This window comes from Ctenopharyngodon idella, chromosome 3 (assembly GCF_019924925.1).
Source record: "Ctenopharyngodon idella isolate HZGC_01 chromosome 3, HZGC01, whole genome shotgun sequence".
Taxonomy (NCBI): domain Eukaryota; kingdom Metazoa; phylum Chordata; class Actinopteri; order Cypriniformes; family Xenocyprididae; genus Ctenopharyngodon; species Ctenopharyngodon idella.
The window spans coordinates 16,320,677-16,345,796 of NC_067222.1; the positions used below are offsets into that span (position 1 = coordinate 16,320,677).

A 25,120-nucleotide genomic window follows, 5' to 3' on the forward strand; every position below is an offset into this window, starting at 1 on the left:
ATGACCAACACAATCTAACAAGAGCAGCGCAAATTAGCGTTGGGTCGCTAATAAGCAGAGCTGATGCTCATCATGCGGGTCGACACAGGCGCAACTTGTTACATGTAATCTGACAAACACGTACACATATATATGTTCGAATAACGTCTTCCTCTGGCATCCCAAAGAAATTAATATGAGTGGAAAATATTTTCTCCCTTCTCGCGCTCTCTGTTCTCTGCGGTGTCTCCTCCTAGCAGCAACAACTGCAGCCATGTCGCAAAATGGGTTAAGACACGCTTTTTTGGGGGGCGTTAAATGAAGTGACTTGACTTGACTTAAATCTTGTTTCAGATTGTCTCCAAACTCAGCAGTATTTTATTGTAATATTGTAGGCATCTCTATTTCCTCTGGGTGCTGCGAGTCCTTCCTCCCTGCAAAATAAAAGCATGGACTGACCTCTCGTATGTGTTTTTACCATGATTGCAGATTGTTCCAGATCAGATGAGTGTGAATCATCAGATTGTGTGAAGCTCAAACTCACCAGCTCTTCTTGCACAGATGATCTGAAGAAGAATCACAGTAGGAGCAGCAAACACTGCCATCTCAACAATGATCACAATCACTGCAGGAAACATGTGTGGAAGAAGAAGAGAAACTGGACATGACTGAAGTCAAGGGGATTAAACTATGAACAGTTATTGATGAAGCATTTACAGACTGACTGATAGTTTAATGGTGTAAAGCTGTCAGTAGAAATGAACGTGTCGTACCTCTGAATAATGATCCAGCAGTCACACTGACTTCAGTTTCTGATGCTGTGTCAGCTGGATCTGTGGATCACGTCTGTTAGTTAAAGTCATTTTTGTTTTTGCGCACAAAAAGTATTCTCGTCGCTTCATAAAATTAAGGTTGAACCACTGCAGTCACCTTGACTATTTTAATGATGTCTTTAGTACCTTTCTGGACCTTGAATGTTGTCATTTCATTGCTTTCTATGGGGATAAAAAAAAACCTCTCAGATTTCATCAAAAGATCTTAATTTGTGTTCTGAAGTTTGGGACGATATGAGGGTGAGTAATTACTGATTGGGTGAACTAACTCTTTAACTTCAGGTCCTGATCATCCTGTTAGGATTATTTGTGATAACACCGGCTGGACATTATTGCACTTATTACATGCCTAGATGATTATGCAACTGACCAATAAGAACTGAGTTTTCCAGCAAGTATAAAATCTTCTCATTTTTAGGTCCCGAGTCCATATGGGGTGAAGGTCAAAACAGAACCAAACCAAAGTTGGACTGTAACCTACTGGACTATATGCTGTTAATAGAGTCTTGTAGCAGACAAAACAGATTTCATTTGATAAGATCTGGCATCCAGGGCTGGATTTGATATTTCTGACGTGGAGACTCCATCCGATCTAACAATGCCAACAACACACACTGCAGAATAAACTATTTCTCTCTATCAGAGTGTTGTTCAAATCACTCACAGACTCTTAATATGAAGATAATTGTTGATCATCAGATGTTTGAGTGACTCTATGTCCAGTATCAGGAATAATACAGTATGATCTGTATGTATCAATACACAACTCTGAGATCACAACGTGAATGTGTGCAAGAATAAACTGAGTGTGTTCAAATCAACTCTTTCCAGACTAATTCCACTAAATGTCTTTAGAGAAAATCCAGATTTCTTTACCTGTGAGAAGTGAAGAGAGAATGATCAGCCCCAGCCAGTGGCGGAGGCAGAAAGTGGATGGTGGGCCTCTAAAAGTGTGGGTGGGCCAGAATAATTCGCATCATCCCATGTTTTTCAACTGGCTCAATTTGGGAGGGAAAAAAATGATGGACCGTCCCTCAGTGGCGTTCTTGTCACATGACCTGCGGTGCGTTTGCGGCATTCTGAAAAGTTGAGAATTTTTCATCTCCATGCACGTCGCTTCCATTATGAGCGCGGCTGCCGCGTGCCTATAGGCTACATTTGAAATAACGAATTTGAGCGCCCCTGAGTCCTGTATCGACAACCTGCCATACAAGTGGCTTATATAAGTGGCATAACATAGTAATGACGGGCCCCAGTGCAGCTGTTATGACGGGCCCCCTGGGCTGCACAGTTATGAAGCACATACAAGCACATACGCGCTTGTCTAGAAGGGAACCTTACGCAAATTTGTGTCTAACTTACTTAATTTAGACCAACTAAAATATATTGTTAGACCAACAATATCTTATCAATTAATTAAGTAGCCTAATAAAGACGTGTATTTAAGAAATTCAATAAAAACTGAATATTGCTTCAGCCTTATTCAAAGGCCGCGGAAAAATTCGTTTGTTACGCACTTCAATCCATTCCACACCCGACGTTCTTGGTTTTCTTCCTATTTATTAAATATAGGCAATTGGTTGATGAAATACTGATTGAAATTAAGATTAATCAACATAAGTGAAATTTAAAAAATGATATTAGGCTCTATAGCCTAATATTTAAATATAAATATGAAACTAAATTGGCTATTTTTATCCCTCTGGCCGACGAACGCGCCGGCGCGTGCTGATGGATTTTTTCCTCATGACAGAAACAACTTAAAATAGGCCTTTCGTCATTTTTGGCGATAGCCTACAGATTGGTGCAAGACTACAAATGGTCTACTTTTATTCGTGCACGCTCACAATAACAACAAAACCTTGTACTTTTGTAAAATAAAATAAATAAAAAACAGGGTGCGCTTTCAGCTGTTTTTCTGCGAGAATCTTTCTGAAACGTCTCAAAAATGAACTCAAACACAGGGAATAATTGTACCTAAAAGAAAGAAACATCTCCATTCGAAAAGAAATTCGTAGGTCTGTGTTAAATAAGAGTTGATCTATCCGCTGGAATGTGTTGTTTTTGAAATCATGGCCTGTGCTCGTTCTTGGCGCTCGTGCACATGCGCAGTCTTCACACAGACAATCGAGCGTTTCGTTCTGGTAAAAGCACAAAACAAAATGCACACAACGTGTCCTTGCTCTTGATGTACAATCACTGATGAACACCTTTGGTTTTAATGAGAAAAAAAAAAAAAAAAAAAAAAGATATGAGGGCAGATTAGAACCCAGAACCTCAGAAACACTTGCCAAACGATCTACCACAAGACCATTACACTACACAAATAAAACCAGCTAATTTATGTATAAATACTCACTGCTGTAAAGAATCTCGGCACTAATTATATTGTATTATTTATATTTATATTTATCTTAATATTTATATTAATATAGTCACTTCGTCGCCAGGGGCCGCTTGCAATGTGGCAGGCCCTCCCCGCCTCACGGGCCCCAGTGCGGCTGCACTGTCTGTAGTTACGCCACTTACTTATACGTATACATTTCAAAAAACCCCTTGCTCACAAATTACATGCAAAAAATATTGCATTATCATGACACGGCGGGCCAGACTAAACACCTATAGCTTACCTTGTGTGGCTCTTGTCTGTTCTAAACAAGTCAGAGACGGCTGGGTTTTGAATTGAAGATGGTGATATTGTCATAAACTCATTTAGCCTATCTGTTAGTTCTCATTCAAACGATAAAAGTTGTAACGGCGTCCTGTCATCTTTAACATAAAAAGGGCGCTGCTGGTTGAAATCCGGATATTTGCGCGAAGAACATAATAGCTGCTACTGGCGTGTGACTTAAAGAAGAGACGGATTAGCATATTCTTATTAAGAGTTTTAATGCATAAAAAAACAAAAACAAATCAAATTTAAAAAAGTTATTGAAGAATTGTTAAACGTTAGAAAATTGTTTTTTTAAAAATATATATATTTCCCTGGATCTGACTGGGTGGGCATGCTGTCAATCTGGGTGGACCCAGGCCCACCCGTAGCTCCACCCCTGGTCCCAGCAGACACAGATCACACTTATCAGACATTTTCTGTTTCTGTCAGTCTTTCTCTTCATTATATAGTTACAGCTCCTCCTTTAATCATCATCAGCTCCTCCTGTGTTTGTGAACTTCCTCTGATCTGAACTGAGTGTTTAAATCCTGCTAGAGTTGATATATAGTGACACTACACCAGTGCATGATAGAGAAGTGTTGCTTCATTTCTCTTGTAAATATCCACTCGAATTCAAGTGGATTTCACTACTAATATGTCCTTTTACTTGATGCATAAATGTTATTTGCAGTACAAATGTTGTAATAGGTGTTTCTTTAGCTTATTTTAACAAAGTAATTGAACACCAGCAAAAATACAAAACATAGCTTGGCGAGCGATTCCAGGTAGATAAACTACTCATAAGCTTTATGTTGCACCACAAATGGCAACGAAAATGTGTATGATTGTTAATAATAATAAGCAAATCCACGCAGTCATTCTCTCGAATAGAGATCTGTCGCCCCCTGCCGGACACTCGGCGCTCATCAACTGGAAGAGAAAGCTATCTATACAGCGTTTTGTACATTACTGATTATTTCAAATCAGCTTCACAGTTCTTGAATTATGAAACAAACAAATAAAGCTGTAAAGCAGCTCTAAAATGGCAATAGCATCAGATTAATGTAATATCACAGCCTGTTGGTTTGTCAGTGACTTCAAAAACATTTAGGAGGAAATAGAATTTGTAATTGATATATTTTTTCTTCTCAGCTGTTCATTTTGTGCAGTTTGCAGCCAATAATAGTGTGGTGTAGCATGTCATATAGTTACTTTCATGTAGAGTTTCCATATGTAATCAGTGCTAATAAAGCTAGTTAGAGCAGTTTGTCTTGTCTTGTGTTTTTCTCTACACATGATCGGCTTTTCAAGTTTCCCTGTGGTTATGAACAGAAGTCAAGCTTCTTTTAGCAAGGTCTCTGTTCACCAAAACCTCCGTCAGAAGTTTGGTGGTTATACACAAAAAAGACTGTGTAAAAAAAGGCTTTTCTCTGCCAAAAGAGAAGAATTTGTTTGGATTCACGTCACTGAAAAACGCTCCTCTCTGCCTAAATCACCTGTACATACCTGAAAACTACATCAGTTTCAAGTCAAACACACGCAAAAAAGTGCAGCAGACATTATCATGAGCTGAAGACATGAAACACGTCAACTGCACAAACACAGCAGACAGAAGCAGAGACACATCATGAGTTAAACTTTATTCAGTCTGATATTTCTGACACGATGTTGAACTCTAATCATGTACAGAAAAGAATGAGCTTTCTCTCTCCACGTTCTAAGGAAATGCATGAAACTCTGAAATAAATTGTATTTAATAGTTAATATTTAAAACTAATAAAAAATCCATGATATATCAAACAAAAGCAAGAAGAAAAGCAAACTGAGGTGACATTGGGATTTTGGCAAGCTTTTAATATGCACATCATTCTTGAAAGACATTCATAAATGATATTATATATTGTCCTCATGACATTTCAATGGTTACAGAAATGACTTATGCAGCTTGACAGCACATGAAAAGAGTTGTTTTGATAAATTAATTTATTAATTTCTGTTCAAAGTTCAATGTGTGAATCTTGGTGTCCAAATCTGTGATTTCAGGGGAAAATATGTTGATGTTCTATAAATTTTCCTTGTCGTTTTCTCTGAATATTAATGTCAGTGATGAACGGACAGTGAAATGTGACAGTATTTACTCACATTATTCTCTTTGACATGTTTTATGTCACATACATCAGCTCCTAAACATGGTGAACAAGATATGATGCATGTGAGAGACGTCCGGCACTATGTTGTATATAAAGGTAATAATAAATGACCTTCCTAAATTGATCCTACCAAGAAATCCTTAATGAGGAAAAGATTTTGCATGTAAACAAATGTATTGATCAGATTTTCCACATAAAGGGAAGTGCTCTCGCTCATTTCTCAATCTACAGCTCTTCAGCGGTGGAAGAAACTCGCACCGACTGTGAGAACAGCAAACACTCCAGTCACATTCAAATCAAGGGATCGTTTATATTCAATACTCTTAGTAATCTGTGGTTCAGATGTTGTTCTTCAGAATTAAGGCCTGTCTTTATTGTCTGGTCTGCTTCATTGTCTGTGGTTCGTGCTTTTATTTAAAGAAACCATCTCATTTCTTCATCACCATCTTGACTGACCAAGTCATCCTCATTTGCTCGATGTTTAGAATAACTATCTGCAGCTTCCTCGAGTCACTTCCTGAATGATTAGTACGTCTCTCACCATTATTACTGTCCACACAGCACTGGACAGATACAGAATTGCCAGACATGTGATCAATTGCAATTACATCAGAAGAGCTGATGCAATTAAGTAGTAAATTACTGCCTTTAAACGATGATCAAAAGATCTTACTTGTGCTCTATTGCTAATGCTCAAGGACAACAGCAGATGTAGACATTCAATCTTGTTTAAAAAGCAGTTGAATAAACAAGAAGTTAACACTGAGGAACTTACACAGTATTGTCTGTTGCTTTGGCTTCATTTGGAAGTATTTACATTGTTGGAGCAAAACTAGACAAAGCAGAATAAGCCGTTACGCTTCAGTGTTTGCAGGAACTGACTGACTAAACGATTATAGTGCAGTATATGACAGGACAGTCATTTCTAGTGGTGTCCAAAACCATAGTGGACATTATTGAGTGCACCCATTCAGTCCCATAATGCACTGCAATAAGAAGTGTACAGAAAAAAAGTATAGAGAAACCCATGAGAGTTGGACCAAATGTATTCCTGCATCTCACCAGAATATAACATCCGCACTCAGTGTCCACATTTGTTTGCTCATTTTCATTCATTATTTTGAGTGGACTATGTTAGTGGAGTAAAGTAGGGAATAGTGAGTGAGGGTTATGGGACTGAATGAATCATTGTTAATGAATGAATCATTTGAATAAATGATTTGATGACTCACTCTCAAAGACAATATAGATTTATCAATAATCTCAAAATGCTTTTCTCACAGAAACAACACTTCATTATCCAGCCTACAATTAAGGCCCTTTCACACGGGACGCGGCAAGCGGTGGAATCTCCGCGCGGCTACCGCTTTAGTGGAAGCATTTTGTGCAGTTGAGGCGGTGCTCGCGTCGCAACAATTCAGAGGAGGATAAATAAATAATTGGATTTTTAATACCCGATATCACAGTCGTACATGTTAACCCATCGACACTTATTTAGGCCTAGTATAAAATAGAAACCTTTAAAAACTATAACAGGCCTACAGAACCAATAGAACTATACAGGCTCACATAAAACAAGGAAACAAGAAAATTTGCCATTATTCGTATAAAAACGGTTGTGCTTTAAATGTAAAATCAGCTGTTAGGCCTATCTAAATACACATGGAAATAATATGAAGAAGTCAAATAAATGAAGCGCTAAGTGTAAAACAGCTCTATTAAGCCTGAAGTACCTGGAGGTGCGGTCACCAAGCGTTCGTTTGTAAACAATAACTTCATCTATTCTGTGTCTTCAGTACAATGAAACATTAGCCAATAGATCCTAAGTAAAATACTAAACAGTTATAGTTAGCACTTAATATTTCTGTATATGGCCAAATCATTCACAAAATCGTACATAAAAGAGTGCGCATGCTCAGGCTCGAAGCGTCTACGCCAATAAGATTTGCTGGATTATAAACCAATGAAATTGTGCCCCGCCCCTTCGTCCAGACTGCGGCTTGGAATGCGTTGTCCGTTATTGTGACGTCACAGTGTGCGCAGACGCGACATAAACTGAGTGAGTTCAGCTCAGCTGTTGTCGGAGTTAGAAGCTGCTATCTATGGTCACTAGCGATCGATCTGTACTAAAGTGTTACAAGTCTACCGCTATAACCAATAGGCAAACACAGTGTTCAGACAGCTCGTTGAGATGCAGAATCTGGCGACTACATTGGACACTATGTTTGCAAACTTTCCACTGGAGCTGGAAAGTTGCAGCAGCTTCGACTCGTTTGAGGACGCTCAAGTTGAGCCGTTGAGTGGCGCTGTGATGCCGGCTGACAGAAAGCCCAGCAGTAGCAGCTGCCGCCCGACAGAGGCGCCTCAACCGCCGTCTCTCCCTAGAGTCGTTTGGGAGGACGACACAACCGGTAACTGCAACGAAAATGACATTATATATCAAAAACAAACCGCAGGAGACAATTACTTTGTGACTTCTGTGTAACACGGCATCAGCACTGTGTTTGTAATTTTTCAAGTGTTCTTGGAAATTTGCTGAGCCCAGAAACAATGAAAGACCTGCTAATTATTCACATGAACTCACAGCATTAGGACAGTTTTACTTGTCAATCATTTAGCTGTGATCTGTGCTAATAAAAACAGATGTCTCTAATAAATATTCGTACATGGACTGTCTATTTTTTGTATATTGTGTATTTTTTTTTTAAATATATTTTTTGTATGTTGCTATTTCCTATTTACTTATTCTACTGTATTATCTGTCTTGTCACTGTCATTCTGTCTCGAGTGTGTAAACATACCTGGCAATAAAGCTCTTTCTGATTGTGATTGTTTGCAGAAAAGCACACACAAGGGTGGAAAATCTTTGCCGGCCTCCGGAGAGCGTGGAAGTCTAAGAAAAATTCCTTCCAAACCCAGGAGGAAACCCAAGTGTGTGCTTTTGTGCCTGAGGATCCATCACAGGAGCTTCCACACACATCCAGTGTGGATCCGACAGGCACAGATCCGCTGGAGTCTGAGCCAACAGACGGTGAGTCTCCAGATATTACCACTCTGATTCATGTCCATGTCAGCCTGATGTTTCTTGGTTTAGTTTTTGTTTTTCCTTCTCTTCTCTTCCTCACCTGAAAGACCACCAAAAGATCTGTAAGGTCATTTTTTTTTTAGTGTGTGGAAAAAGTGCCAATTACTAAAAACTGAACTAGCCAATCAGATTTCTTTTTACCCATCCCTCACCCATGCACACACATATACACATTTGACTTTACAACACACAAACACACTCCTTTATTTGTTTTCATTCTCTCTTGCTTTCTTAGTATGTCATGAGTGTACACAGATTAATAATCAGTTTGGAAAAACAAATCTGGCATTATTTTTTTGCCCTCTCATGGTACGCACAATTAGGATGATTACGGTGTGACTTCTATGTAAAACAGCATCAGCACTGTGTTTGTAATTTTTCTAGTGTTGTTGGAAATTGGCTGAGCCCAGAAACTCACATTCACATGAACTCGCAACATAAAGCAGCTCTACATTAGGACAGTTTTACTAGTGAATCATTCGGCTGTAATCTGTGCTAATAAAAACAGATGTTTCTAATCAATATTCATACATGTACTGTCTATTTTTGTATATTGTGTATTTTTTTTTAAATATATTGTTTGTATGTTGCTATTTCCTATTTACTTATTCTATTTTATTATCTGTCTTGTGACTGTCATTCTGTCTCGAGTGTGTAAACATACCTGGCATTAAAGCCTTTTCTGATTGTGATTGTTTGCAGAAAAGCACACACAAGGGTGGAAAATCTTTGCCGGCCTCCAGAGAGCGTGGAAGTCTAAGAAAAATTCCTTCCAAACCCAGGAGGAAACCCAAGTGTGTGCTTTTGCGCCTGAGGATCCATCACAGGAGCTTCCACACACATCCAGTGTTGATCCGACAGGCACAGATCCGCTGGAGTCTGAGCCAACAGACGGTGAGTCTCCAGATATTACCACTCTGATTCATGTCCATGTCAGCCTGATGTTTCTGGGTTTAGTTTTCGTTTTTCCTTCTCATCTGCTGGTTCCTCACCTGAAAGACCACCAAAAGATCTGTAAGGTCATTTTTTTTTAGTGTGTGGAAAAAGTGCCAATTACTAAAAACTGAACTAGCCAATCAGATTTCTTTTTACCCATCCCTCACCCATGCACACACATATACACATTTGACTTTACAACACACAAACACACTCCTTTATTTGTTTTCATTCTCTCTTGCTTTCTTAGTATGTCATGAGTGTACACAGATTAATAATCAGTTTGGAAAAACAAATCTGGCATTATTTTTTTGCCCTCTCATGGTACGCACAATTAGGATGATTACGGTGTGACTTCTATGTAAAACAGCATCAGCACTGTGTTTGTAATTTTTCTAGTGTTGTTGGAAATTGGCTGAGCCCAGAAACTCACATTCACATGAACTCGCAACATAAAGCAGCTCTACATTAGGACAGTTTTACTAGTGAATCATTCGGCTGTAATCTGTGCTAATAAAAACAGATGTTTCTAATCAATATTCATACATGTACTATCTATTTTTGTATATTGTGTATTTTTTTTTTTAAATATATTGTTTGTATATTGTTATTTCCTATTTACTTATTCTACTGTATTATCTGTCTTGTCACTGTCATTCTGTCTCGAGTGTGTAAACATACCTGGCATTAAAGCTTTTTCTGATTGTGATTGTTTGCAGAAAAGCACACACAAGGGTGGAAAATCTTTGCCGGCCTCCGGAGAGCGTGGAAGCCTAAGAAAGATTCCTTCCAAACCCAGGAGGAAACCCAAGTGTGTGCTTTTGTGCCTGAGGATCCATCACAGGAGCTTCCACACACATCCAGTGTGGATCCGACAGGCACAGATCCGCTGGAGTCTGAGCCAACAGACGGTGAGTCTCCAGATATTACAACTCTGATTCATGTCCATGTCAGCCTGATGTTTCTGGGTTTAGTTTTCATCTTCTGGTTCCTCACCTGATCTGCACAGGTGTATTTCGTCATAAGCAGCTGCTGCTGGAGTTCGTTCTCATGCTGTATATTAACATGTTGTGCATTTTTCAGGATCCTTTGAATCTCTTTACGGTGTGGGAAAGAAACTGAAGTCGAGACGCGGTGTCAGTTATCATGTAGGATTTCGAAACTCCGATGACAAACGAGTATGTTGCTCTTTCTGTATACACCAAACCTTTTGCCTCTTGTTTCCTTCTGTCTTTCAGTCCTGATGTAAACATCAGTGTTTACAGTTTTGATCAAAAATGTACAGATTGTTAGATTACCTTGTACACAAACAAAAATAAATCAGTTTACTTATGTTTGCCAAAAATTTCTTCATTTTTTAGGTGATCATCAAATTTATTAAGAAGAACCGACCTGAGAAACTGGTGGAATTGGTAAGTTGAAAAGACTTTATTCTTCATAAAATGTTTTATTAAATTCTAATTTGATAAATCTGTATGTAGACAGTATAAGATATAATTGAAATAGCCTAGAAACATCAGTTGTAAAGTACATTGCTTCCATCTTCGGCAGCCCTAGAGTATACTTTGAAAGGAGCTAAACATGGTAAATGAAGTGTACCCGGGCCTTTAGTTAGGAGATTTGAGATTAGTTAGGAGTCAACTAACCTTTTGTCAATCTCTTTTCTTTAGCCTGGGTATTCCAAACCTTTAAGTCAAGAGGCAGCTGCAATGTTGATGGTGCAAAAGCCTCCAACCAGCGAGCATCTCATACAATTATATGATCACTTTGTCATGGAAGATCAAGACATCTTGATCATGGAGTATCCACGTTCCTACATCACCCTGTTTGAGTATGTCCAACGAAACAGAGGTAACCTGACTGAAACCGCGGTGAGACACATCATGCGGGAGCTCATTGTTGCTCTTCAGCACTGCATGGGTCGTGGTGTTTATCATGAGACGCATATGAAAAACATACTTGTCTGCACAAAAACCCTGCAAGTAAAGCTGATGGACTTTGAAGGCGCACTGCTCGTCGAAGAAAGACGTGAGTTGGCTTTTTAAGCACAGTTCACTGATGACTTATTTACTACAGTTCACTGATGTTTTACTGAACACTGAGCATGTATTGCTTACAGGAGAAGACGAACCTATATTAATCAGGGCAATCAGAAAGTACGCTGAATGGGCAACAACTGACGACATACGCAAACTGCTGGATGTGCTGGTCCCAAGAATAAGTCGCTGGTTTTGGATAAGACCACGCGTGTCCAAAGGTGAGACCAATAACAAGGATGAAATGGAAATGACATTGCTTGAAAAACATATAAAGCCCTGACATGAGTGACAGTAAAATTATTAGCGGGCATCCAGAGAAAGTAACAAATGCAGTGTATTTCATGGTAACATCACCTTACATGAACTACATATCTCAATCAAACATGACTAATCAGATCTCTTCTAAAACACTATTACAGAATGCCGGGATCTTTTTAAGCGCCTTCATGACGGAGAGTCACGGATGATGTTACAGGCTATGTTGGATCATGACTGGTTTAAAAGAAAAACCAAAGCATAAGAAAAGTAAGCATAAGAAAAAGAGATGTTTTTTGTTTGTTGATAGATTCAGAGGCCTTCTTGGCACCTCGACCTTAATATCATGCTCTCATTATTTGCCAGGTTCCCCTGCATCGGCAGCTCCTCCACGGGGCCTATAGCTCAGCTGCAGGGTCATCAAGCCAGGGACCCCGGGACGTGGATAAGACCATGCGTACCCAAAGGTGAGACCAATAACAAGTACGAAATGGAAATGACATTGCTTGAAAAACATATAAAGCCCTGACATGAGTGACAGTAAAATAGTTAGTGTCAAACCTTGATGAGTGTAAAACACAGGAGATTGACAATGAATGTTTAGCAATGAATAAATGTTCATGGGCATCCAGAGAATGTCATAGTAACAGCAACAAATGCAGTGTATTTCATGGTAACATTACCTTACATGAACTACATATCTCAATCAAACATGACTAATCAGATCTCTTCTAAAAAACGTTTACAGAATGCCTGGATCTTCTTGAGCGCCTTCATGACGGAGAGTCACGAATGACGTTACAGGCCATTTTGGATCATGACTGGTTTAAAAGAAAAACCGAAGCATAAGAAATGTAAGCATAAGAAAAAGAGATTTTTTTTTTTATTGATAGATCCAGGCCTTCTTGGCACCTCTTGACCTTAATAATTTGGCAGGTTCCCCTGCTTCGGCAGCTATAGCCTATGGCCATGGCCTATAGCTCAGCTGCAGGGTCATCAGCCAGGGACCCCGGGGACGGTTTACGGCTTTAAACCTGGGACGTCTCTCTTCCACCCCTGCATGATGACACTGATGGCAACTGTCCTCTACTTGTATCCTGTCTGTGTGCCTCCAACATCTCCACCAACCTACTCAGAACATTATTGCGTCCCTCTGATAGCGGCCTTGTGCGAGCCCCACCTTGCAGCCTGACAGGATGTGCCGGAGGCTTACATTTGGACTGCGTTCTTTCAGGCCAGACCACCGTGTTTCAGACAAGCATCGTGGAATTACTGTGGACGGTGGATTTCACACAGCTTCAATGTCCACAATTGGCATCATTGTGTGTTTTTTTAATGCAATAAAGTTATCTTTATAAATAATGGCACAGCTTAGGATTTTGCCTTATACTGATATTTTACAGACACCCCCTGGTATACCAGTATAGGCTCACTTATCTGGAGAACATCAGAGAGACAATCAGTGCGTTTACATGCACTCTCATAATGCGATTATACTGGGATTTTGGCGATATTGCGATTAAGCTTTATCTCATGTAAACGCAATACTTCGAGTTTAAGCTCATAATCATAGTAAAATAGGTGATGTACGCCGATTTTAATCGCAATATGCAGGCATGTAGACACCTTAATCACATTATTCCCATTATTCCCGCTCTGACTGTTAAAGATGTATGTGCGTGGATGCACTGGCTTGCCAACATCTAATCCTCAACCTCGATCAGAAGGTTTAAATGCAAAAGTTCAAGACAGCTTCTGTTCTCAAGCGTTGATTTATTCCAATAATCCAGCAGTTTGGTTTTGTTACAGTTTTGTGTGTGTGGTTTCTAAAATAAAAGAACAATGAATAAATTAAACTTCTCAAATATTAAATAAAATGCTTGCAAATATATCACAATATATAAAGCAATACTAAAATGAGAATTGAGGCATACAGACTGAAATGATCGCTGTGACATGATGTCGTGCTGAACACAATCAAATAGGCCTACTCGTTTAACATCGCGTAGGCTGTAACTGTCTGCTAAATGAGCGTTTGTGTTTTATCGTCGCTGTCTGAAGGACGATTCATAATTTTTAATTATTCATATTCATAACATAAATCCAACAGCATGTTTGCCAGAACAACGTCACATATTGTCAAACTGTAATCTAGTTATTGTTTTTAAATCAAAGCATGTTTTGGAAAAAGTTCTCTGTCTAAACCATAATTGTGTATAACCTATAACTTCCAATCATATTTATGTAGTTTATTTTGTATAAACTCAAAAACAAAGCAAAAAGATTAAATCAGACTCATGGGAGCTGATCAAATGTGGGTAGTTTGTGTAAAAGTTTGAGAACTCTAGCTCAGAAATTCAGCTACAGGTGCTGAAACAAAGAGTTACAACCATACCCGGCCTCCACCACACACACACATTTATTTTTGTGAATTGTGGGGACAAAAGAAGTCTCTTATGTTCATTATTCATTAAGACTGCATTTATTTGATCAACAAAAACAAACAAACAAACAAACAAAAAAAACAGTAAAACAGTACAGCATCATTACTCCAGTCTTCAGTGTCACATGATCCTTCAGAAATCATTCTAATATGATGATTTGCTGCTCAAGAAACATTTCTGATTATTATCAATGTTGAGCACAGTTGTGCTGCTTCAGATTTTTATTTTTTTGTTTTGAGGACATTAATACATTTATTAAGCAAGGATGCATTAACCCTCTACAGCACAGCGTTGCCTTCAGGCAATGGAAAGTTTTCTTAAGCCCTATGTTTAGTAATTTTTTTATTTTTTTTTAAATGATTACAACCAATTAGAAATGTCGAGAAAGTACCAAAGAACAGTCCAGTAAGGTGTGGGAGTCACTATCAAGCACCATTTGAAGGTGGGACGTCCTGTTCTGACACATGGTCACAGGAGCACATGGTGTGAGAAGAAGGCAAGATTATTTGCTTTAGTAATCTTATTTAAAATGACATGAACTGTACATAAAAAAAAATATGTGTGTGTGTGTATGAAGGTGTAGAGAAGACTTTTGTCAGGTTGTATGAATTTTTTTTATTTTGTATGTTCAGAAATTCAGTTTTTCTTTTCGTTGCCTCAGGGCAACCTTGTGCGATAAGGGGTACTTTTCGAGGAGGTTTTGGGCAATGCCTCACATTGGCCATAATGTGTTATAAGAAGGGAAGATGCAGGGCTCCTGTGTGCGCAGGAACACCCACAGTGATGTGAAAAAATTGTAACACACCACTATTTCACAGCAGAGAAGAAATGCTTTTTGAAGTTTCGTACGGAGTGAAAAATGTTTTTTATCAATAAAATGTTCCCAAATGAACCAAAAAATTATGTGGAATATTTTTTATTTCACGTGCCATCATCATGTGTGCAATAGAGGGTTAAATTGATCAAAACTGACAGTAAAGACTTTTATAATGTTAAAAAAAGACTTTTTTTTTTTTTTTTTTTTTTTACTTTTTTGAACTTTGTATTCATCAAAGAATCTTGAAAAAACTGTATCAGGGTTTACATAAAAACATTAAGACAGTATGAAGAGAGAGAGAGAGAGAGAGAGAGAGAGAGAGAGCATTCCCAAAGTCAGTTCCTTCTTTTGTGTTTATTCTTAGACAGTGTGACTACAACATGGTAATTGATTAGATATTTACATAAAGATACAGAAATACAGAAAGATAATTACATTTTCAACAAGCAGAATCCAATGCAGAGCTCCAGACCCTATATCAGTTATGCTGGTTATCAGACATATAAACATGAAAATAAATGGTTTGTTATTTTTTTAAAAATTCAATATTGGTCCATCTCTACTATTTATGAAATCATGCTGAATCTCAGAGTACAGAAGCACGAACTTCATTAGTGTATGCTCTTATAATGTCAATGAGAGAGCTTTTCATGAATAGTTCAATTTTAAAAAGATAAAGAATAAATGACAATATAAATAACATGTACAGCACATCTGTCCTCTTCATTAAAGAACCCTGAGAGTTTCTGTTCAATCAATCTTTAGAAAGAGAGAAAGAGGGAGAAGGTGAAAGGAAGGATGGAGAACGTGAGAGAAAGGGAAAATAAGATGAGGTTGGGTACACTTCTGAAGTTGGAGTTGGATGTTGGATTGTATTCAACAAATCCAGGTGGGTTGCTGCCCATGTAAGAATTGATCCAGTTCTGGTACTGAGAGACTCTGGTGTACACACCAGGATATTTGGGGAGAGCACATCCTTTGCCAAAACTCACAATGCCGGACTGAATCCACAGAGAGTCTTTCTTACTGACCATTGGACCTCCAGAGTCTCCCTGTATTCACAAACATTCAGCATTTAAATCTCTGACGATATACAGTGAACATAACAGTAAAAGTATGCCAGCCGTGTGTCCACCAAAGCACTTTCCCCCCTGAGGCCTTTTTCAGTTGTTTGCAGTGGGAACGCTGAGCGTTTTTCTCTTGTCACCGAGAGTTGAACAATGTTCAACTTTGGGTAAAACCAAGAGAGTAATAGAGTAATAGTTTACTCTGTTGATATACATATTGTGTGGCATTCCCTTCCAGCAGTGTCCTTCAAGTGCGGAAAAACGCAGTTTATAATTCATCCTGGGCCTCATTTATAAAATGTTGTGCAGAAACCGCCCTAAATTTGATCTTACAGTCATTTCTCAGATGTGTGTGTGTGTGATTCATAGAATGAACGTACACACCGAAAACAAGAGTACGCCTTTCTGTAGATGTGAAATCTATAAATCACAAATGATCTTGAACTTGCGCGCAGCTGAATGGTTTCAGTTCTCTGCGTTTTAAACAACACTAAATTAATGTAATTTACATATAAAAGATCACCAGTCATCGTCCAAATCCTTAGCGAGCAGCAAGAATAGCTTAGATTTCCAAAAACCTGCAGTTATCTGACCAGGAAAAGTGTGTACGTCTGCTCAGACCCTGACGCGGCACTAAACACTTTTTTCACATCAAAGTGCGTACACACGCTTTATAAATGAAGACCCTTGTGTGTGTGTGCAGCCCAAATATCGCGTATATGTTGTGCATATAGACTGCACTGCAACTCCTCTGCAGAACAGCTGTAGTATCAAAAATCAGTCATAGTGTACGAGATCATGATCGGTGGTGGCAGGTTGGCAGAGTAAAGTTTGTAGGTGACCAAAATTTGTGAGTATGAATGAATGACTGTCTTACCTGACATGAATCTTTTCCTCCCTCATTTAACAATCCAGCACAAATCATATTACCTGTGATAAATCTTCCATAAGCATTATCACAGTCACTGTTGCTCACAATGGGTATCATCACCTCCTGCAGTGTATCTGGAAGCTGGCCTGTGACACAGATCAGAGGACACATTTTATGGCTTTTAAAACCATTTCTAGGTAAATTACTGAGTTTTACAGTATTGTTTTAATTTCATTGGCAAACAAATGTTCACTCACCTCCAGATTGTAGCGTGCCCCATCCAGTGACCCAGCTCTCTGTACCTGAAGAAAATACACTACCAGCCGCCGCCAGACAGACCGGCCTAATGTAATCAGAGAAAGGCACAGACGAGTTGAGCTGGACCAGTGCTATGTCGTTGTTGTTGGGCTGATTGTTATAGTTACTATGTCTGATGATTCGACTCGCTGTCCTGATTATCTCATGAGGGTTTGAGCCGGATTGGTTCAGACGCCCAAAGTACATCACAATGTTAGGATCACTGACACTGCTAGACTGTCTGGTTGTAAATAGAGTAAGTCTGCATTAATTCCACTATTATCAATCTACAGTTTTATCTTCAGTTTTATTTAGGCTTTCAACATACTCAAAGCAGTGAGCTGCAGATAAAACCCAGTCTTTATTGATCAGAGTCCCACCACACAAATAGTCATGGACATGAATCCTGACTTGCCACGGCCAGGCTCCTGCCGTCGCATCCTCTCCTCCAACAATCCTGACATTGAGGGGGGCTCGACCACACACTGATGAGAGGAAAGACAATGTGGGAATTCCCAATTAAAATGATATAATACATACAAGATTTGTGGAACAAGAGTTTTATGGTCGTTAAGAGTATGACAACTTACCATCTAACTGGCAGAGGGAACCTGGGAAACAGAGACCAAACAATTAGATGAACACGTACGAAACTGATAAACTGGTTTGTAGCCTGCAACCTCAAGCCCAAAGTATACTTCAACTGTCCGTGTTCTGCGATGGTTAGTACACTGTCCTCGTCACGTAATTTTCATCATCAGCAGTGTTTTTGAATGTCTGTACACACCGTCCATGTGCAGCTCAGTTTTTGGGTGCATCTCAATCAAATTCCTGTAGCTTCGAGCTTGTGAATCAGTACAAATCCGGGCACTGGTCAGGGCACCTGATTTATTACACATTAGGACCACTTATCTATATAACTGACTTTGATTGCTCATATAATTTTAAACTTCCATTAAAGCCACTGGAATTGTTCAATCGGCTAATATTGCTATTCCCTACCAACAGAGGGCATCATTTGGCACTTTTCCACTGCTTGGCACGGCTCGCCACGGCACGGCTCGGCTCTGCTCGCTTTGCTTTCTTATTGCTTTTCCACTGCGGTTTAGTACCGCTTCAAAGTGGGTGGGATTATAGACTGATCATATAGTTGCTCCGCCTCTACTGCAGTGGATCCGCTCCTCATCTACTGATCATGATACAGCCATTTCTTTTTTTCAAGTTGTGTGCGACGGTAGTTTAAATCAAGTCACTTTGCGAACAAATGATAGTGCGGTGGCTGTTACTGACTATTTATATCTAGCGGGTTTGGTGTCTCGTGTTTCAAATCCAGTGATGCTGGTAGTGACGATTCTCTCTGACCAATCAGTGATCTGCAGTATTTACACGTATCGGTATGGCACACTTGGATCCTCCACTGAAGTTGTAGGGGAGACCGGGGGCAATTGTAACAAATTTTGGTCATGTCATTACTCAAAAACCTTTTGAAATATTTGGATACTTTTTTTTATGTCAGTAACTTGTATCTGTGTTCTACTTGTTAACAGTCACCAAATGTTTTTACAAGCAATGTTAGAGTATTGATTGAAACATTAGAATTGTAACAACACATGTAATATCTTCATATCAACACCAATGACCACAATAAACTCCAGAGAATATGCATATATGTAGTTAAAACTATTCAATATCCATTACATCCATATTATTATCCAGAACAATTAATTAACTCCCCTTGCTGTTTTCCTCGGTCTGAACCTCAGCATGCTGTGAACAGAGAGTGTACAGGCCTACTCAGTAAAATGGATCCCCAGATTGAGAGGCAAAAACATTTTTCTTAAATTATTGGAATCTATTTTGGTGTCCTTACTAATCTGGACACTGTTTCGATGGTGTCTGGGTTAATTGTAATGCAGTGTTACAATTTCCCCCGACTGTACCACCCCGTGACAGGTTACCCTGCTAGCTAGAAACAACAAAGCTAATGTTTGACAAAGATATCAAATGTTAGAGAACAGAATGGTCATCGAAACAAGACAGGTTTAATTTCATAGGCATTAATGGTTAAGCAGTAAGAAGAAAATATTGTAGATGAAAAAAATTACTTTTATACCTCAAAAATGAGTCTTTGTAGAAAAACTTTACCAAGTATGATTCAGAAGCTTGTCCTTTGTCATGCAGAGAGGGATCTCCACAGAGCACAATGAGTTTCATGGTTCTGTCTCATTTCTGACTGGTGTAATTTGAGATGTTACAATTGCAGTTCTTTATGGTTTTTAGATGTTATTTAGATGATTAAACTCTTCTTCACATTAAGAAAAGAAGATGGTTCTTTAAAAACTGTTCACTGAAAGGTTCTTTGGGGAACCAGTTCTTCTTAGGCATCGCTGTGCCCTCCCCAAACTCCCATTTATAATTTTACATGAAATATTTATATATTAATATTAATATTTACAGTACTAAACTAGTAGTAAAATATACAGTTACTCATACTTTATTATTATCATGGTTTTCCATATTTTAGAGCAATTTAGCTTCATTTACTCAATCAACCAATTTATGTATTTGGTATTGAATAAGTTCATATACATTTAACTCATCCAATAAAAAAATGATATAAATAAATACATCTTACATTTATAAATAAATTCATACTAAAAGCACAACATACTGAATATTTATCCTTAAAACAAGTTTCATGAATTTAAGCATAAGGCTTTAGATCAAAATGTATTTTGAGATTATGAGAAACGCAAATTCAGTAAAGTTGGTAGTGTTTGTGTTTGTAGTCGATTATCGATTTGTGTTACAAAGGTCCCTAGTAACTGCAGTTCAACTAAGACATTTAAACATTAAACATATAGCTAATTTAACAGATTTGTGTAAGATTTTACCTGCTATGCTGAGAAGTATGGTCCCAACAACACTCAAAGCTGTGTTAAACTTCATACTTGTGTTCTGGTCTGGTTCAGACTGCTGTTTCTTCAGCTGTCAGGATAAAGAGAAGTAAAAGCAGGTACTGCCACGTTCATCAAGTGTTCTCTGCTCTTGCCACCATGAGACTCTTTTTGCAGATGCCTTTTTTTCTGTCAGTATTTACAGTACACGCCCTGGACACCTTCACAGGTAATGTTAAGGTTTATTATTAACTGCCTTTCAGTTCAAGGTCACTTCACTACACATTAAATGGAAAGTTCACCCAAAAATGAACATTGTCCCATGATTTACTCACCCTCAGGACAGGTGTACAAGACCTTCTTTCAGACGAACACAATCAGAGTTTTATTAAAATATATCCTGGCTCTTCCAAGCTCTTCTGAAGCGAATCTATGGGTGTTTGTGAGAAAAATATCCATATTTAAAACTTCATAAACTATAATGACTAGCTTCTAGATGGTTGACTTACAGAAAAACCGTGACTGACATGACAAATAATGTAGTTGAACCTCATAGACAACGCTATGTCCTACGTCATTTGTCTCAGATATTTTTCATGAATATTTTTCTTGCAAAAACCCATAGATTTGGTTACATTAAAAGTCTTTCATTTTCTTTTTTTACTATCATAAACTTCTCTGTCTGCCTCTTACTTGACACATAAAATAAACAATAAACCTCTCCAGAGTTTCTAAGAATCTTAGTCTCCTCCCCTTTTGTTATTTTAATTGTCTTTTTAAAATTAATTTTTTCTAGTATTAAACAGAAAGATACATATGTATAATACTGTTCAAATGTTTCTTTATCAATATTTGATAAAAAAGATAAAAGTTTTGCTAGTGAGTTCATTACAGCAAAAGGAAATAATGTATGAAAGGACAATAAATTTACATTTACATCTTCTGTGTAAAAAAATGTTTTATTTTTTTAAACGATTTGCTGAGTTTCCTTCATCAACACTGTAAAATAAGTTCTTTTAGTGTTACTAATACTGTTTCTAACTGTTCATAACATTTTCATATCATTTACTAAAATGTTATGCATTGATGATGACTTTCTAGCCAGTAAAGCCAGTTTAACCGGTTTTATTGGGCGATTAACATTTCCTCAATCCAGTGGTTGACAGGAGTTTTTAATAATCTGCTGATCATCTCTATATCATGAACAGCAATATTTGGAATAAACACAACAATATTATGACAACCTTGGAAACAAATCATGCTCACACGCTCCGATACGATTAAATGAAAGTCCTTGAATAAGCATTTTTAGCATATTTAAAAATTACAATTTTAAAATCAGTCAGCGCTATAGAAATGTATCTACATATTTACAAGTAAAGTTTTATAATATGAAAAGGCTGTTTTCTATGATCTTTATATCCAGTGGCCATGGTGAGATTAAAGTCTGGGACACACTTAGCGATTGTAAGGCTGATTATGAATGTAATTTGATACTTACGACTGATCATGCCCAAACGAGTCAGAGCCAGTTGCGTTCAGTCAGTGTTTAAATTCTGTGTGTAAGTATTTAAATCTGCTTCAGTCGAAGGAAACAGTCTTTGTGTGTTGAGCTCAGTCAGTCTTCATGTTTTAGTTAATGTTTTAAGTGTGTCCCCGGCTTAAGTGAACATGTTCCTCCAATCTTTTGTTAAAAAAGAATAAAAAACAAGAGTGACCAACTGATTCTAGAATAGATTTGTCACGATCACTGTCTGTTCCTGTCAGTTCCTGGACTTCATTTTCCATAATCCTCCCTGCCAATCACATGCACACTCCACACCAATCACCAATTGCCACACACACCTGTAGATCATTACCTGGACTATAAAAGATTTACACACACACCACCTCATTGCGAAGTCTTGTTAACCTGTGTTGCAATTCTGAGCGTTTATTATCCTGTCTGTTCCCGTTACTGCCTGTTACCCGTTATCGACCCGTTGCTGCCTGCCTTTGATCCTTGCCTGGTATTCTGTTCTGTGAGTGATATCTGCCTGTCCTGACCATTGCCTGTATCCTGACTACGATTCTGTCTGTCCCTTGCTGTTCCTGTTTGACCCTGCCTGTACGACCACGTCCTTTTATAATAAAGCTTGCAAATGGATCTCTGCCTGAGTCTCGCCTCGTTACAAGATTCCAGAACAAGGATTCAGAATTGGAATCAATCCCCCCTAAAAAGTGGAAATTTCACCATCACAGACGTGTGACACAAACGTTGTTGACACATCGTCACCATATAGCTTACAGTTGTGCTTGAAAGTTTGTGAACCTTCAGAATTTTCTGTATTTCTGCATAAATATGACCCAAAACATTTTCGGATATTCCTAAAAGTAGACAAAGAGAACCCAATCAAACAAATGAGACAGAATATTATACTTGGTCATATATTTATTCTGGAAAATTATACAAAATTACATATCTGCGATATGTAAAAAAAAAATTACATATCTGCGATCTGCAAAAGTATGTGGAGCTTTAAGATTAGCAGAAGGTGAATCTCAGAACTGTTTTGAGATGTTTTCAGTCAATTGGATGACATTCAGGTGTCAGTGTGTGCCCTGCTTTATTTAAAGGGAACCCTGGGTATTAAGACTTGTGTGGCCTAATATAATGTAAATGATGTCTCTTACTGAAATGTGTAGTAGAAAACCCATGAAAGAATGAAGATGACACATCAGAGTTTGATCAATGATCTAGTCTACGATCACGATCACAGTAACTAGATCATCTTCAGATCCAGCAGTGCACCACACGTGACATGATAAAGCATCTCTTCCATAGAAATCTGTCCTGATCAGCTGCAGAGAGAGACACGACAGACAAACATCATCCACAGTTATCAAAGTTCATCTTCAGGAGCAGCAGTGTGAGATTCAGATCGACCCAAAGATGAAGTTCCTCTCCAAATAATTTCATTTTAAACTGTTTCTAATAATGTAATTTTATTTGTATACATTTTATTATTGTATATAATTATATTTTATGATTTAAATTATGCAAATATGCTTTATTATTTCCATGCAAATGCAAGATATTCTTTCATGTATCTTTGAAACTGGACACTTCTCTTCTTCTCTTGAAATGCTTTGGCTCTCATAAATCAGTAAAGAAAGAGATTGTCTCATTCGGTGTCACTTTTACTTAAAGGATTAGTTCACTATAAAATGAAAATTAACCCAAGCTTTACTTAAGCCATCCAATGTGTATATGACTTTCTTCTTTCTGATGAACACAATCGGACTTATATTAATAAATATCCTGACGCATCCGAGCTTTATGATGGCAGTGAACGGGATCAACGAGTATGAGCTGAAGAAAGTGTCTCCATCATAAACGTACTCCACACGGATCCAGAGGGTTAATAAAGGCCTTATGAAGTGAAGCGATGTGTTTGTGTAAAAAATATCCATATTCAAACCAGTTATGAAGTAAAATATCTAGCTTTCATGCCTTATGTATTCAGCTTACAAAAAAAAAAAAAAAAACTTGAAAAGGGGAAGGTGTAGGACGTAGCGTAATCTTTTTTAACTGTGAGAGTTTTACACTTTCTTCATAAGTCTGGCCGACATTATAAGCTTTTTAAAATGACTTTCAATTTGTTCATAAGACTTCTGTGGTATGTTCTTATTCAGAGTCTTAAAACGCTATAAATCAAGCCTCGGTAGTTTTGTAATCAATTAAATTTATTCAAATTGGTTGTTCTTTTTATAATAAACAAACAAAAACGTATAAGCAAATAAAACTTCATCACTGAAGTATAAGATACAATAATCAGGCTTTGAATCAAATGTGTATCAGCTCTGGGCAAATGTGTGTTCATCTTTTTATTTTATGTTACATCTTCTGTTGTTTAATGAATGTTTATTGCATTATGTAAGTGTTGTGTGTTACCATGATGGTGTTTTGTGTTTGCGTGAATTACTCTGTGCACCTTCTATATATTAGTATATACTTCAGCTCGTGGAAAAGCTACTTGTGACGATTCTTCATGTGGCTTTCTCATTTACCACCTGGATTATATGGAGGTTGTCAGTATATGTTAAAGGTACAAAACAGATTTTAGTAGTAGTGTGCATTGTTGAATTTACTGGTTTACATTCAAACTTCCAACTGAACCAAAAGTTAAAACAAATTTCCCATCACTCACTGAGAGAGATGTTTAATACACATATGTAAATATTTTATTACAGACGTTTTTCACACTTTTTAAAAAGGCAATGTTTTTCTTTAATTATTTATTACATTCTATAATAACTTTTCCTTTATGCAAAGAAAATTCATACATGTGTTTGTTTAATGTTAAAAGTACATATTCTCAGTTCCTTAAACCAAAGAAGAGCAGAGCAGCAAACAAGCTTTATTCAGTATCAGATAGTGTATCATACTGAGTTTCTGCTGGTCTTTGCTGTAGAATCTGAAGTTCATCTGGATTCACTGAAACAGGAGGTAGAAGAGCAGAGGAGACAAGAGCAGGAGGAAGCTTCCCTTATACACTCCGTCTAATCAAGACAGCAAGGAAATTCATATTAATTAACACCACACTACTACTACTATCACTACTGCTACTACTAAGAAAACTGCATGTTCTTTGTTGATCAATTTCTCACAACTTTTTAAAAACAATAAAAACTTTGAAAATACTTGACTAATTCATCAGCTTCTCCTTTTCATGCTGCTATAGCTTTACACTATTTTTGACTACTTTTAATATTGTGCTGCTTATTAACAATCACATGTTCATATTGAATTATTAT

General features: G+C 37.8%; 2 protein-coding genes and 1 long non-coding RNA gene across 14 annotated transcripts in view; 1 reads left to right on the forward strand and 2 right to left on the reverse strand.

Annotated features, from left to right (window-relative positions):
• Positions 1-25,120, forward strand: part of LOC127508098 (uncharacterized) — a 320,544-nt gene that overhangs the window by 177,999 nt on the left and 117,425 nt on the right. The gene's annotated exons all lie outside the window — the stretch shown is intronic.
• LOC127508245 (uncharacterized) lies at positions 242-1,020 on the reverse strand. Its single transcript, XR_007928743.1, has 3 exons — positions 753-1,020; positions 524-604; positions 242-413 (listed from the first exon to the last, which is right to left on the reverse strand). It is a non-coding gene; the product is annotated as an uncharacterized LOC127508245 (long non-coding RNA).
• Positions 15,527-25,120, reverse strand: part of LOC127508169 (trypsin I-P1-like) — a 74,246-nt gene continuing 64,652 nt past the window's right edge. For 2 of the 7 annotated variants that reach the window (XM_051885894.1, XM_051885893.1), the window contains exons 2-6: positions 18,017-18,037; positions 17,755-17,911; positions 17,387-17,667; positions 17,136-17,275; positions 15,527-16,243 (exon numbers count right to left, since the gene is read on the reverse strand). In XM_051885894.1, the coding sequence (XP_051741854.1) occupies positions 15,953-16,243; positions 17,136-17,275; positions 17,387-17,667; positions 17,755-17,911; positions 18,017-18,037 (890 nt within the window). In that variant the 3' untranslated portion in view covers positions 15,527-15,952. Of the gene's footprint in view, positions 16,244-17,135; positions 17,276-17,386; positions 17,668-17,754; positions 17,912-18,016; positions 18,038-20,320; positions 20,490-25,120 lie in introns of those variants that run through there. The other 5 variants (XM_051885897.1, XM_051885895.1, XM_051885892.1 and 2 more) reach the window with 4 other exon arrangements.